Source organism: Cupressus sempervirens, chromosome 5 (assembly GCF_028749045.1).
Source record: "Cupressus sempervirens isolate cs-2001-9-10 chromosome 5, ASM2874904v1, whole genome shotgun sequence".
NCBI lineage: Eukaryota > Viridiplantae > Streptophyta > Pinopsida > Cupressales > Cupressaceae > Cupressus > Cupressus sempervirens.
The window spans coordinates 53425379-53441032 of record NC_143122.1 but is presented as its reverse complement, the minus strand read 5'-3'; the positions used below and the strand labels follow the sequence as shown (position 1 = coordinate 53441032).

At 35.2% G+C, this 15654-nt stretch overlaps 1 protein-coding gene across 1 annotated transcript in view; it reads right to left on the bottom strand.

Annotated features, from left to right (window-relative positions):
* Positions 1-1065: 1065 nt before the first annotated feature.
* The window catches only part of LOC149554511 (uncharacterized), a 60117-nt gene continuing 45528 nt past the window's right edge, over positions 1066-15654 (bottom strand). Inside the window, exons 3-4 of the mRNA XM_089828559.1 lie at positions 1753-1809; positions 1066-1625 (exon numbers count right to left, since the gene is read on the bottom strand). Of these exons, the coding sequence (XP_089684685.1) occupies positions 1299-1625; positions 1753-1809 (384 nt within the window). The 3' untranslated portion in view covers positions 1066-1298. The remainder of the gene's footprint in view (positions 1626-1752; positions 1810-15654) is intronic.

Below are 15654 nucleotides of genomic sequence, written 5' to 3'. Positions count from 1 at the left end.
GAAGAATGATACAACTTACTTTTGTATTGTACAATAAGGATGGTGAGGTGCGCTTCCCAAAATATGTTGCTTGTGTAATAAGTTAGTAATAAGTTGATCGTGTTCTATCTTCTTTCTTGGTTCGATTGGGTAAGGTTTTTTTTCTGAAATAGAACATTTACATGGATTGCGGAAATCTGATAGCTTTAAGTTGATCGTGATCAACTAAAACATCACTTACTCCTTACTAATCTCTCATATACAACTTTTATGTAGAGAGACCAAAGACCTCAGTAGACTTCCAATTTCCAATAACAGAGTATAAACTCAATTTTAAGAGAGACCAAAGATTTCAGAAGAATTCCAATAACACAGTATAAACTCAATTTTGAGAGAGATCGGTGATTTCAGTGGAATTCCAACAACACAGTACAAACTCAAATTAATTGTAGAACACCAACAACACAGTATAAACTCAATTTTATTTTGGTGTGATCAAATAGAGAGCAATGGCCTATTCGCAAACACAAGGAGTGAGGAAATTGAACTTCAAAATAAAACATGAAAAGGAAAAATTATGTTGCTATTAGCTGTTAAATGAAATTGACATACAGAACGCTTGCATGTAGTGTTCAAATACAACCCACTCTAACTTGAATGTCTGAGATGAAGGCTATGAATAATTTTCTGCCTGGTGAAATTGACAGAAGACAAACATGTAGTGTTGTATTAACCCACTCAAATGAATGACTAAGACGAAGGCTATTAATAATTAGCCAGAACTAAACAAGAGATTAGATAACTAGTATCTCAGAATTTCGTTATGAGCTCAATTGAACTACAAGAGACAATCTGGCTTGAGTTGAACAAGAATAAAATATTACAACTGGCTAATCTGAACAGTACCAACCACAATAACTGGCAAGACAAATTGTACAGCTGTTTCAACTCAGAGGCGACATACAGATTAACCTAATTCTAGAATTCAAAATGACAGCAAACTATCAAATGTCTAATCTGTTCATGCACAACAGCAATGAAAATAGCATGAACAAGTATGTGCAAAATATACAAAACACTTAATAGTTTGGCATAAGCAAACAGTCATTGCAAGATAACTTGAAAAGTGTATAGGTTTAGTCAACAGCGATGTTTAAATACTTCAGTCCAACATTTAGCAGTATGAAATAGTTGATGTTTGATTCCTTCTGTTTAGTTAAGAACATAGACCACTCCAAAAACAAGCTGTCTTTGAATAGAAATAAATTACCATGCAATCTTTACTACAACGTTAAAATATACATCATTGTCTTAAGAAATTACCAGATAGGTGAGAGGGGACCAGTGCCACCCTCTTTATCAGCATCAGGTATACTTGAATAGCAATAGACATGGTTATCAAGCTCCCAACCCCAGTCCTGCTTCCTTGAAACAGACATTCTCGGCCACCGATTGATTCTCACATAATGCTCCCTAATCTTTCCTTGGTCTGTAAAGGTAACAATGGAGTAGGTGCATTCATGACCTCCCCAAACTCTATCTGTAGGGTCTGCAGTCTGTGAACCATCAGGATGGAAGTATCGCCGCATGGGAGGCCCAGTGCCTTTCCATGAGGGATCCAAATTAAGCCAATACAATGGTGCTGGCTGCAAGAGAGAATGAAAATCACCATTACAGATTTTATGTAATACAAATCTGGTACAGAATTATCTAATTAAATAAATTATTTCAAAAACTACATGTATGTCTGAGTAGTCATCATTAACAACTCACAGTTTTGAAACGAAATTCCCATACGTGGTTACAAAGATCTTCCTTCATAATCCGAGTCTGAGAAAAGTAAACAGAAACATGTTTCAAAGAAGTAAAACACCATCAAAAACAATTGGGCATAAAGCAGTAAATTAAGCACAGGATAGTGATTAAAGAAAATATTACCAAATTGAATTTCCATATCATATAGAAATTTTATCTTCATTAAAAGACTCAAAAGAATCGTTAATAGAAACAGAAGCAACATCATATCAAAGACAAAAATGAAAAACTTAATGGAAGAACAGAGCAACAGCAATAACAGAGGCAAAACGAAATTGCTCTCAGGGGCGACAAACCTCAAACCCACGATGAACGTTGAGGATTATCTATAGACTATTATCAATACCACCTCATAATAGTAGCTCACACATGACTTGCCCTAAGTTCCCTCACCAACTTAGCATTCATGCAAAAGTACCTAACTGAGTTCAAAATGATCCTAGTATAGAATAGATGGTACTTATAGTAGAAAAGCAGTAACAAAATCTATATAACTAATCAGTGAGAATACAACCAATTACAGAAAACTTAAAATAAAATCCATTAATGAATACGAAAACATAGCCCACTTGTCCAAGTCCTTGCCTATTTATTCGAGACAGAGACTTTTGCAACAATGCAGCAAGAAAAGCCAAAGCCTAAGTGACATAGGTTTACTTACTCTGAAAGTTGACAAATCTCACGCCCATGATGAAGATTGGAGTTTATCTATTACCAATAGGAATTATAAGCATGCAATCTACAGCACTGCTTTGGGTATGTAGCCCCCAGACAAGAAAGATCGATGTTGGAAATGAAGAAACAAATCTTTGACGGCAGGAAAACTTTAAAAGTTGCTTCGAAATGGAGTAGCTTCCAGATAGCAGATAGGCAAGAAGTAAGGTGCATGGAGTTTGCTAATTGCCAGGAAACTCAAGTGTGAATGGTGAACATAATGAACATGAGGCATTTGTTGCAGGTGTTTGATTAATGTGGGCAGTTCTTGTGTATGTTGTTTTGCATGTTGTCAAATTCCCTGAAGATCAGATTGTGGTGATTGTGTGCAATTCAATGGGTTTCAGTACAATCAATATTTTGTTCAAGGGAAATCTTAAGTTCAATTGTAATGAGGTTGTTGAAGGTCTCTAGTTCCTTGTGGAGATCCTGTGTGCATGTACGAAGTAACGAATCCAAATCACTTCTGAAAGGGAAGTAGTTTCCATATCTGGGCACCAAATCCTTGTAAAGGGATCACTTGAATAGATTGACCTTATTATGACAATCTTAGTTTAAACTATTAAATTAATGAATCAAACCAAATCTATTATGAGGTCAAAATCTGTTAGGCTATTAGCATGAGCCTGAATCAGTGCATGTGATCATATAGAATTTGTTTTTCTCTTGTTGACGGGCTTGATGTTTAATGCAAATACATGGCTCCCTTTCATCTGGATGGCTATCCTTGACTTCATCAAGTACCACTAGATTCTTTAACTGCATTGGGTCGGATCAGGTGCTCCGGAACCTAAGCATAAGTTGTCAAGATTTTCTTTGCATCCCATGTCAAGCAGAAGCACCCAACTGAGATCAAACTGTCCCCAGGTATAAGATGTGCTTACAAACAGAAAGAAAGCTTAGAATTCACTAAACGAAGATAATCACTGAAAATTTCATCTCTTAGAAAACATAATTGGGATTACTCGTAATACTACACATGACATCAGGAAGTAACAACAGATATTTATGTAAACAGCATGGTAGATATTCATCATGCCTGTTAAGCATCCCACCCTTGTTTTGCCCTTCTATCCTTTGTTAAAATGATCAACCTGATGCAAGCACTGAACAACATTAACTTTGTCCTTACTTGAGTGTGAATCTCTCCACTCATTAAGCATTGAAACTCTGTGAAAAAACAAGTAGGAGACAGGCTTTGCATTTATGTAGTCAGTGGTAAAATTGCATCATTAATATCTTGATGGAATTGCAATCATTTGGCAGGAAGATGAAGAATGGAAAGGTATTGGTGTTAGCGGAATAGCTAGATTCAGTTGCCTGGGATTACTGCTTATTTATTATCTACTTTCTTAAAATTCTGCAGGCAACTATTCTATTTTATAGGATAGGTACCAAAAGAAAAACATGAATGGCATCTACAGATTTATTCAGAACACTGGGATGAGGCAAAGAAAATTTTGAAATCTACTGAAGAAATGGCCACCTTAAAATAACATAATAGAAAATGGAGAAAATACAGTCATCCAATGGAGTAAAGCTATTAACTTTCTACATGATATGTAGCTCATCCAAAAGTAACCATTTAGTTGGTCAAATATCATATGCAAAAACTAAAAACAGTGAAAATAGATATCAAATTAGTCATTCCAAGGTATACATCATAGGAGCATTTCATCTACACGGATTGGCATAGCATGCTAAAAGAGGAATTTAATTAACTGGGTTTAAACAAATAAACAACATGGGAAACTAAAATACGATATATTATTCAATGACAATATCAATCATAAGAAGAAAGAGTATGGTTATCAAAAGAACTACCACGTTTACAAGAATAATAGGTCATGGCATCACAGAGATGGACCTACTGCTTTGGGCAACCATTTGTTTAACCTAGGTTAAACCTTCATGAAGGCATAAATTAAAATAAAAAGCATTAACATTGTTTAAAATTTACTCAAGGGAACTTCAACTAAATATATAAATAATCCAAATAAAAGAGCCTTAATTCTAAACTAAAATTTTCCAGTCTACTTGTGCTTTGTCTTTTCTGCCTTGAACATATCAAGACAATGACATAATGATACCTTTATGCAATTTTATATTAATATTTGTATTACTAATTGCACTTCATATTAATGCTATTTTGAGCTGTATTTGCAGGTTTCAGGTAAGCTATTAAGAGTTGTTTCTGCTAGAGTGTATTATTTAATTACTGCAAAAATGATATATTAGATGAAGAATGCCCTCAAATTATCTATTGTGATTTTACTAAGATCTTATCTAGTAAGCACATTTTTTCAGCATGTAGCACTGAGAGGCTTTTGGAACCTTCTGCGGTTTTTGAACTTGTTTATTATTTTTTTCAGATAACAACCATGGAATTTAAAAAAGAATTATAGCGATCAAAATTGTCTGTGATAAACCATCAGTTGCTACTTTGCTATAGAGGAGTTGTGCCTGAAAACTTCATCTCCACTCTCATAAACTGCTGAAAACGTTCCTCCCAAAAGCTTGCCTTTCTTTATTTTTGTATGGGACATTTTCATTCTGGAGATCCATGGAGCCACATGCTCAGTAGAACAAGGCGTGGAAGCGTTCCATGCAATTCCACTTTTGAATGAATTTCTTATACACATAACTCTACAAATGGATACAACACTCATCAAAGTACACAAGTTTCACTCAAATTTTGAATTCTTAAGGTTCAAATCAGACATCTTTTCTCATTTCCAAAGCTGCAGAACAAGAATCTCATCTTTGAAAGCTCAACCAACCAACAAATCAAAATTGAATATGTTTTCAGAACACCCACAACAAACTGCCTTGCTTAATGCAAATGTTTGCACATTGGCTCCACAAATTCTCTCAAAGACCTAGAAACATAAATATCTTTAGGAATCTCCATATGAACCTAAGAGCAAAAGATTGTGCATCATGTTTCAAACATAAGCTATAACTGAAGTTGACAAAGCAACTGTTTTATCACAGTATAATTATAACAGGAATAAAACTCCTTATAATTGTATTGTATCACACAATCAAGACCTGAAAAATATAGGTACAATGTCTTCAAAAGATTTGACACAAAAAGCCCAGATAGCCAAACTGGGTGCATTATTGTGTTAGTTATAGAGGTAAGTATTATAAGTTAACAACTCAAAAGTCATATGGATCTTATTGTGTCAGTTAAATATCAATTATATTACATGTTCACATTAAAATGGTAGCTCTGTGGGTGTTATATGAATTTATAGACTAAATAGTAAGTATTCTATCTGTTAAAAAAGAAGCACTAAACTCAAAAAAAAGGCAGGAAACACGAAGGCCAGTATTACCCGAGCAAGTTTAGATTTGCCTGCCTAAAGCAGAGTCACAAAATAATGGTTTTTTGTATCTATTTAGATTAGACAGAAAATGAACAGAAAAAAAATAATTGATAGACACGTATCAAGACTAATGGTGTTAAATTAGGTGAGATCAGAATTATATAACATGTTGCATTCATTAAAACCTTGTATAAAATACAAAATTCTGCCATTCATCTCATGGCATGAGAATTCTTACCAGTTATCTGGGGAGTATAATATTGTCATGTCCCCATTTTGGAGGCAATTTGATTTAATTAATTTAATTAATTAGGTTGTCCAAAATAATGAATATTTTATGAGGATGACTAATTAATTATTTTAATTAAATAAATAAGTGGTATTAAGTTAATTATTTATAAAGTTATCGAATAAATAAATATTAAAAAGTAACTTTATATTTAATTAATTTAATAAAATGACTTGAATTATAAAATATTTTATAAAGTCACTTAATAGATAAAATAAAATAATGTTCCAGAAGTTTCTGGAGAAAGTGGAGAAAAAGAATAAATAGGCACCCCGGGCTTCATTCTAATCATCCAATTGTTTATTTCTCTCTTGACATCAAATTGTGATTCAATCACATAGTCTATTGTGGAGCCAAGCGGTTTCAAATAGTAAATTGATCTTTGGGAACGAAAACTCCCTTGGATTAGCATAACTGAGGAAGTGAAATATCTTCTGAAGGGTTGCACATTTGGAGGTGATACTTCAGTCACTTCAGGTAGGGCATCATTGGGCCTAAGGCCATTTTCAGCGTTTCAGCATTTCAAGAGGCAATTTTAGCAGGGCCGAAATTATTGGAGGTCATTTCTAGCAGGTCAGAGATTATATAAAGCCATTTTAAAGCAGGCCGAAAAAAAAAAAAAAGCAGTCCGAAATAAAAGCAGGCCGAAAAAGCAGACCCGAAAAAAGCAGTCCAAAAAAAAAGCTCCGAAAAAAGCAATCCGAAAAAGCAGTTCGAAAAAGCAAAACGAAAAAAAGCAAATTCGGAAAAAAAGCAAGCAACAGGGGCAGCAGCTAGAGAGGCACGACTTGGGCACTTGAGGAGGTTATTTTCTGTTCAGTGGTATTGCAATTCATCTATTTTCTAAGGCAACTTCATATACCATGTGTGATGTGTATTTTTCATAGTTGCCTTTCACTATAGGGTGCTGTTGTAATTGTCATTTTATATCAGACCTATCATTCATTAATAGATACATCATTCATTGTTGCATTTCTCACAATGGTATCAGCAATCCATGGCTTTAGTTATATTTAATCATGCATGTGATTAGCATACTGCTGTAGGGGAGTATTGAAATTAGATATTTAGTTTTGCATTAGTTTTCATTGGCAGTTGTAGGTGCATATTACTTACCAGCAATCAACATATTTTGTTATCTTTGTAAATTCCAAGAGTCTTGGCTAACTTAGTATGAATATTATATTGGATACTCATTCTCAATCAAGGAGATACAATTGTTGGTCATTAATAGTTGTCTTTGAGCATTAATATATCATTTCTTATCAGCCAATTAGTTGCATACCAACTATTTGTTAAAATGCCAGTTGGCTGTAGGTGATCATTTTCATGATTAGAACTCATATATGCATTCACTATTGCCAAAATTAGTTGTATATTGATTAGACAATTTTGAGTCTTTTGTAAGCATTCTCTTTGAGGCAAATCCAAACAAGAATCACTGCAGCAATCTGAAAAGTTATATCAGTCAAATGACCCTTGCTTGCAAAGTGTTTGACGAAATGTCAAACAACTGAAGTATAAATATTTTTGGTGTTTGAAGGAGTTATAACCTATTGGGGTTATTACAAATACTATAAACACTCTTGGCAAAGAATTCAAGTAAGCATTAATTATCTTACATAAAGAAGTAGGAGCCAATCAATACCATAAATGTAAATGACTGCAAAAATTAATATAACCAATGATGGGAAATTAGTATGTCAAATATCAGCAGTTAATCCTCCTTGGTTTCAGAGTTAAAGGGTTCTCTATGGAAAAGATCTCAGTTATTGAAAAAATAACCATCTGTCTCAACTTTTCAACTCCACCACTGTGGGCCTGATCTTCTACCCAAACCTTATCTGACATTCAGATAAAGATGACAGAATATGGCTTGATTTTATCCACTCCAATTGATCTTGACATCTGAGCTGATGTAAGGACTACCAGTGTCTATAAACACCTTTGGGGAATCTGCCAGATCACAGGGCTTGTGTTCTCCTACATCAGACCCCTGGATGGACCAGCTTTACAGCTCTGGGTGAAAGGATCAAGGACACCAGACAATCAGCAGACAATCATCTCTAGTTATGCACTAAATCTTTTTATGTATCCTCACAAATCAAAATCTATATGTGCTCAACAAGTTGTAGGTTAATTCCAAATGTATGACTCAATATTTCAACTAGGCACATTAATCAACATAATGTGGATTAAGTTGGTTTGCCACAGCTTCTAAAAAAGTCTGCGATGCAGGAATTTCACTTTTGAATTTTAAAATTGAAGGTCTTGGATCCCTGTGTCTAAACCTGCAGATTTTATCCAGGGTGATGAATGATGTATCTAGGGCTTAGAAATGCAAATCTAGGAATAGGTGATCTACCCATAATGCATTTGCCCATTTGAACTGCTCTTTTTCTGAACTCCCTTGCATAGGCTGGCACATTTTGTCCTTGCATTTGTCTCAAGTAACACCATTGCATTAGTCACTCTTCTTCATGGGATATATGATAGGACTGTTCACGAAGAAAACTTTTAAAGTTTTTCCACTCCGCAACTGGTGGCACTTTCCTAATTCCTGATCATGCATAGCTCTCATACCATATGAAAGTATGTACAAAAAGTTTCATTCTCACAAAATAAATCTAGGAATAGGTGATCTACCCATAATGCATTTGCCCATTTTATCTGCTCTTTTTCTGAACTCCCTTGCATAGGCTGACACATTTTGTCCTTTGTCTCAAGTAACACCATTGCATTAGTCACTCTTCTTCATGGCATATAAGATAGAACTGTTCATGAAGAAGACTTTAAAGATTTTCCACTCCACAACTGGTGGCACTTTCCTAATTCCTGATCACGCATAGCTCTCATACCATATGAAAGTATGTACAAAAAGTTTCATTCTCGCAAAATAAATCTACTAGTGTAAACACTGTTGATAGTGTTGAAGTTTATAGCTGCAATAGAGATCTTTATCTCTGATTTTATGAGATACAAATATATTTGTTGTGATCGTTATGGTCATCTTCAGCTGAAAGAGATATTTGTGATTATATTTAAGTTAATATTATGCCAAAATACATGTGCCATACGTCATGCGTATGGAAATGTGAAGTGTTGAATATGTGGAAACATGAAGGATCTTATTTTTGGGACTCAAAAAGACCTCCATGTGAAAGATGAAGAGTCTTATACAATGTATGTATATGATTGCATGATATATTGTAAATCAATCAAGTGGAAAGCCATGTACTTGATTATTAAGACACTTTTGCTAGTGTGGCTGGGTTTTTCCCTTCCAGCAGAAGGGTTTGCCCAGAATAAAATATACTGAATTTTTTTTGTATTGTTTATGCTCTTTTATTGCTGTTTATCTCTATTTATGGGCTCAAACATTAACGTGGTATCAGAGCCTAGTCAACAGAGCAGTAAAGGAGAATATATAAGGCTATTTGTGTTTGCTAAAGGTTGGTAGCAGCTTTGCATTTCTGAACGCCTTCAAGTAGGAGATTGACTCGGCATAATATGACAAGCATGAGATTATTTTTGTCACCTCCATTGTTCTAGGTCTGCTCTAATACCATATTATGGTAAAAAAATGAATGTGTTATTAAATAAAGATATGAATGATCTATATATACAAGATACAAGAGAATGTTTTTATAATGAATAGGATAGAAGAGATAGAAACATTCTTGTAGAGTGGAAAAGAATGAAAAAGAAAGTTCCCATAACGAACAGTAAGAGTTTATGGAAACGTTACAAAAAGAGTGACCATTAGAATAAGACAAAAGAGAGTGTAAATAGAAACTATCTAAAATGACAAAAGAGAGAGTAGATAGAAACTATCTAATATTGTGATATTTGTTTTGTAAATGATTACATAACTTTTTTTTAAACATTATTTTATTATCTCTTTGTTTCTAGCGTCTTTGTTTATTGCAGTAAAAAAGATTGATTTTGGATAAGACTATGGTTCAAGAAAGCAAAACAGTGCTATGGTGAGAATATTTGCATTTACAATATTAAGAAATAAAACTATAATAAGAGAAAGTAGATCGGGGGAATAGTCCAATCAGAGATCCTAGAAAAACTTAAAACTATAATAAGAGAAAGTAGATTGGGGGAATAGTTCAATGAGAGATCCTAGAAAAACTTACAAGAAAGCCAAGCAATAGGGGTAGTTAAAGTTATTAGGATGTCACATTGAGTAGTTTGCACCGATTAAGAATTATGAAGAAAAACTTAGTCTTAGTTCATATTGAGCTAGATATGACTTGATATACCTTTGGACAAGCCCTATATTTCTGAGTACAACTATGAAGTTTCTAATAATTTGTTAAACTTTAATCTACAATCAAGTGAAATAAGTTTAAATGATTATTGATGTGAAGGTCTAAGTATTTTTTTATTTGTTTTAAAAAACTATTGACTAATCAGAACTTGTTAAAGAAAACTGTATCATGTTTGAATCAAAGATTCTCCATCCACTCTTGAGTTGGCTAAGTGGTCTACATCTTTGTTGCCTTCTCTATGAATATGTTTGCATGAGTTAACTCAGAATGTTTGAGAAGGTTGATTACCCTGTATAATCTTGAATTGAGAATCCAGTTTGGGTTGGTGCCTTTGCGAACTGCAATAGTTATAATCTGAATCTCCTTCAATTTCTAGATTTTTGATTCCTAATGATTTGCATAGAATGAGACCTTCAATAAGAGCTTGTATTTTGGCAATATTGTTGGTTGCAATTTGTATGGTATTTGAGATCTTCCCACAAACTTTACTTTCCCAATCATGTATAATGCAACCTATGCCTGATTTCATTGGATTGTTTCTTGAGGCACCATCAAAATTTAGCTTATACCCGTTAATTTGAGGGGGTTTCCATTTGCACTTTTCCCTATCTATGATGGATTCCTTACCTTCTGTACCGATTTGAGTCAACGAGATTAGGTCGAACCATTCCTTTTTCATATAACTGTCCCAAATTGTGAATGAAATGTTTTTGCAATTCAGGTTTCTAAGCCTACTATTAACTGCTTCTACTATACTTGTCTCTATTTTATTGAAGAGTCTTTTACTAGGTAATTCTTTATCTTGAAAAAGTCTGCAATTTTGCGCTTTCCATAGTTCCCAAATGGTTATGCAAGGTGCGGTTTTCCATAATGAATTGAAAAGCTTATCTCCTACTTTACTGGGCCAACTCTGAAATAATGAGACTAGGTTATTGGGAAGAGCTGTTTGAAAATGTAATTTATTAAGGAGACATTTCCAACATGTTTGAGCATATGTTCAGTTGAGAAGAATACGATCTATAGTTTCCTTATTAGATTTACAAAGAACACATCTAGAGGGATCTTCAAATCCTATTTTTAAAACCAATCAGCAGTTATAATTCAATTTTGAAGTGTCGTCCAAGAAAATAATCCCACCTTTGCTAGACACATTTTATCCCAACACAAATCCATTGGTAAACTTGTAGGAGGCCAATGTTCTCTAACTAAAAATTGATACCCTTCCTTTACACTATAAGTTCCTATTTTGGATCCTAAACGTACAAGAGTCTTACTTGGTTTTTGGGGTAATATATCTAGAAGAGAGGATAGAAATTAGTTCATTTTTCTCCTGTGTTGTTAGGGGTGTATTATGTAGATTTTTCCAATGCCTTTTAAAATAAGGATCTCCCTCAGGGTATTTCTTATTTTTGCCATTGATTGTTGTGATTTTGGTATTCTGAAAATAAAGTGCAGAATATGAAGGGTTTTGTCTTTTGAATTGACTCTTTTTAATGTTTTTCTTCCAATTTGGTGTTGTTAGAGGGAAGAGGAATGATATAGAATGTTTGTATTCAAACTTAGAAGGGTTACCTCTCATTGGCTCCTTTTTTATGTGCAATTTGTAATTGGACGTTTAAGATCAAAGGTTTTTAATTTGCAAAGGCATGTTGGTACTCTGATGAATTATTTTTAACTTCATACTTAAACTGTGAATTGTGAAACTAGGAGAAAATACTCATTCTTATTGTAGTTTTCACCCTTTTAAGATTTTGTCAAGGTTAAAACATTGTCCCAATGAATGTGTAATCTCTTCCCATGGGTAAAAAAAATATATTTATATATGTAAAAATATGCTGCAGCAAATAAGTTCATACACCACTATGCTAATATTAAAGCAATTTAGCAAAATACACCACCACATATATTAATGATTTAGTTTGAATGACATGGCAAAATGTCAAAGTAGTAAATACACCACCATTTTAATTGTTTAGTTCAAAACAGTAACGTCAGAAAATAAAGCTTGTATACTTGGTTGTGGTTTGTTCTAAATTCCTAAGCTTAAACATGTTTTACCATATCAATCCTTTTAATTTAATTTTTCCTTTTCCTTGGTAAAAAGTAAAAAAATAACTATAACACATGTAAAGAACACTAGTCAATGCCACTTTCACCCTTAGTGTTTAGGTTTACTTAAACAAATTAACAACGAAAGTCCAAAGACAATAGCAAATACGCCATCGACTTTAGTGTTCAGGTTTCAAATTTGGATCAAAACTATAAACCACATTAGATTTAGGCCATGTCACAAGTTTCGAGTTCGAGTTTAGCGACAATAAAATTTGGATGAAGTTCGATAGTTGGAAAATAATTCGACATTAAATTCGTTTAATATATTTGAATTTTTTAAATAAATAAATAATAAATCCATTAAGTAGTCAAAATTATTTAATGATTTTTTTATTTTTTTTAGGAAAAATAATTTTTTTTTAATTTTTAATTTTTTTTTTTTTTAAATTTAATTTTTTTTTATGTGGATGTGGGATGGCGACAAAGTTATGGGCAATGACCAAGGCAGCTAGGGTATGCATGCCCTAGCCCACTCTTCCTTGGCATTTACTGTTGCTGATCACGGGTCGTGGTGTCCCTATTGCTGGCGGCTGTTGGTTGTCAGTGAGTGGAGAGGGGGGATGTGAGACTGTGAGGGCCGAGTGGGTTTTGATGGAAGCTTTGAGTTCGGGGACGGTTGGGGTTGAGCTTGGGTGTAGGGCTGCTGCACTGTGTATGGTGTATGATTTTGTGTTGCTGACTGAAGGTAAGGGGCTCAGATTTGGTGTTAGGGCATCTTCGGGTCTTGGTCATGGGGTAACTGAAGATCCCCTTGTCTCAGCCTGTATCTGTGGATATGGAGATGGCTGAATCCTCTATGGTAATGCGAAAGGGGGCTAAGGACCGAGCTGAGAATCCTCCAACGAGAGTTGATGCTTCATCTTCCAAGGGTATTTTGTGAATCAAAAAGGTGAATGGTGCCTAGAGAGATCAAATGATAGACTAGTATTGGTTATTCAACTTGAGCAGGTTCCTAATGATGTAGAATATTGGAGCAAGCATGCACTCATTTGTAAATTTTTGGGCTTTCATCTCTCTCTTCCTGTGTTGGAATCATGGGCTCATTGGATTTGGAATCCTGAGGGGGACATGGAGACTCTCATGGCTGCAAATAACTACTTGGTCCATATTTCTTCAACCAGGTGGGTCTCTTTATCAAACCCTAGCATATGGGATTTAATTCTGCTGAGGAGATCCCCTCTCGGAAGCTACCTCTGGAATTTTGGAGAGGATATTCTTCGCTCGATTTCACTATTGCTTGGGAAACCGGTAGGTTCGGCTACACAAACTCAAAATTGTAAGGTAATCTCTTATGCACGGATTTGTGTTGAGGTTGATCTTAATAATCCCCTGCCAAACTCTTTGGAAATCTACTTGGGCCCTACCTCATGGGTTCAACAATTGGACTATGAAACCCTACCTTTTAGATGCAAGATATGTAATGAGTATGGGTACTTAGAACGTAAATGCCCTCGGAATAATTTTCCTGATCCATTGGTTTCTGCTTCTTTGGCACCCAAGGATGATAAGGGTAAGGCCCCTATGCCAGAGGGATCTGCAAACAAGGAGGGATTTGTCCCAGTTAAGCCTCACAATAAAGGGAAAGGAAAGAAGAGCGCTTGGATGGACAGACAAAATGACCACACTTTTAACAGGTTTAATGTTCTCGATGATTTGGTGCAGGAGGAAGGCTTACCAAGCGATCTACCCTTAGGGGGCGTGTCTCAACAAGAGACTCGGGTGGAGAAGTTAGGGAACCTAGCCCAATTATCAAAAATGAAACAAGGTCAACAAATTCTTGTGGATGAGCCATCTTAGGGGAAGGATTGTTCTGTCCTCGAGGGGGGGGGGGGCACAACCTGGGGGAAATTTAAATAACACAACTTCTACTCTCCTTGCCTAGAAGGGAATGCTTGATATCACAAAGGTACCAGAGCACTCCCACTCTAGGATTACTTCAGAAGCCTTTTAAAAAAGGGTCCTCAAATAAGTCATCCAAGAGTGGAAGGAAGACTAACTAGAAGGTTAAGATCATGGTCAAGACTTTAGTTGAGTCAAGGTTTGTGAAGCCCATTGATTCCCACTTCTCTCAACCTTCTAAATGATTATTCTCTCTTGGAATGTGAGGGGGTTGAACAACATCCCTAGACAAAAGGTTGTCTGTAGATTGATAGAATCTCATTCTCCAAATATTGTTTTCATTTAGGAAACCAAGCTTATAGTTGAAGGTTTGGATAGTTGCGGACCAAAGTTGTGGCCCCGTGGTAGCTGGCAAGGAGTGGGTGCTCAAGGTAGCTTTGGTGGAATTGCCTATTTATGGAATCCAAGGAAGGTGACACATTTGTGGTGGATTTCGAGTAAGTCCTCTATCTCTTTGACTGCTTCCCACTTTGATACTGGTGAAAGATGCATGTTTTCTAATATTTATGCACCTAATGATTTGGTGGGTAAGTCTCTTATGTGGTCACATATCACCTTCGTTCGATCCTTGGATCCATTCCTTCCTTGGATTGTGGCTGGGGATTTTAATGTTGTTACTAGTTTAGATGAAAAGAGAGGTGGGGCAGCTCGATTGGGCCCTTCTTCAAATATGCTTCGAGATAACATTGGTTTCTTGATTCTCATTGATATTAAGGTTGGCAATAGTACCTTCACCTGGAATAATAGAAGGGGTGGGACTGATGCTATTTCTAGAAGGTTGTATAGGTTCTTGCTTTCTTGCTTTTGGATGGATGTAAGATGGTCTACCAGATCGGAGGTCCTTGATTGGAGAAGCTCGAATTATTGGCCTATTAAGCTTTTTGTCACTCCCTTCAAGGCTACTAAAAATCCTTCATTCAAATTTCAATTGATGTGGTTAAGATAGCACTCTTTGTAGGAACTTATGACAATTTGGTGGCATGAGGGTAGGCCTTCCCATGGTATCGCCATGTTCTCTTTCGAGAAGAGGCTTCAGCATGTGAAATTTAGGCTTAAAAGATGGAACAAACAATGTTTTGAGAATTTGCAAGACTAAAACATGTGAAATTTAGGCTTAAAAGATGGAACAAACAATGTTTTGAGAATCTGCAGGACTAAAAGTTGTTGGTTTAGTCTAGGCCGGAAAGTGTCACTCGCCAGATTAGGGACCAAGGAATGATTGGGGATTTAATTA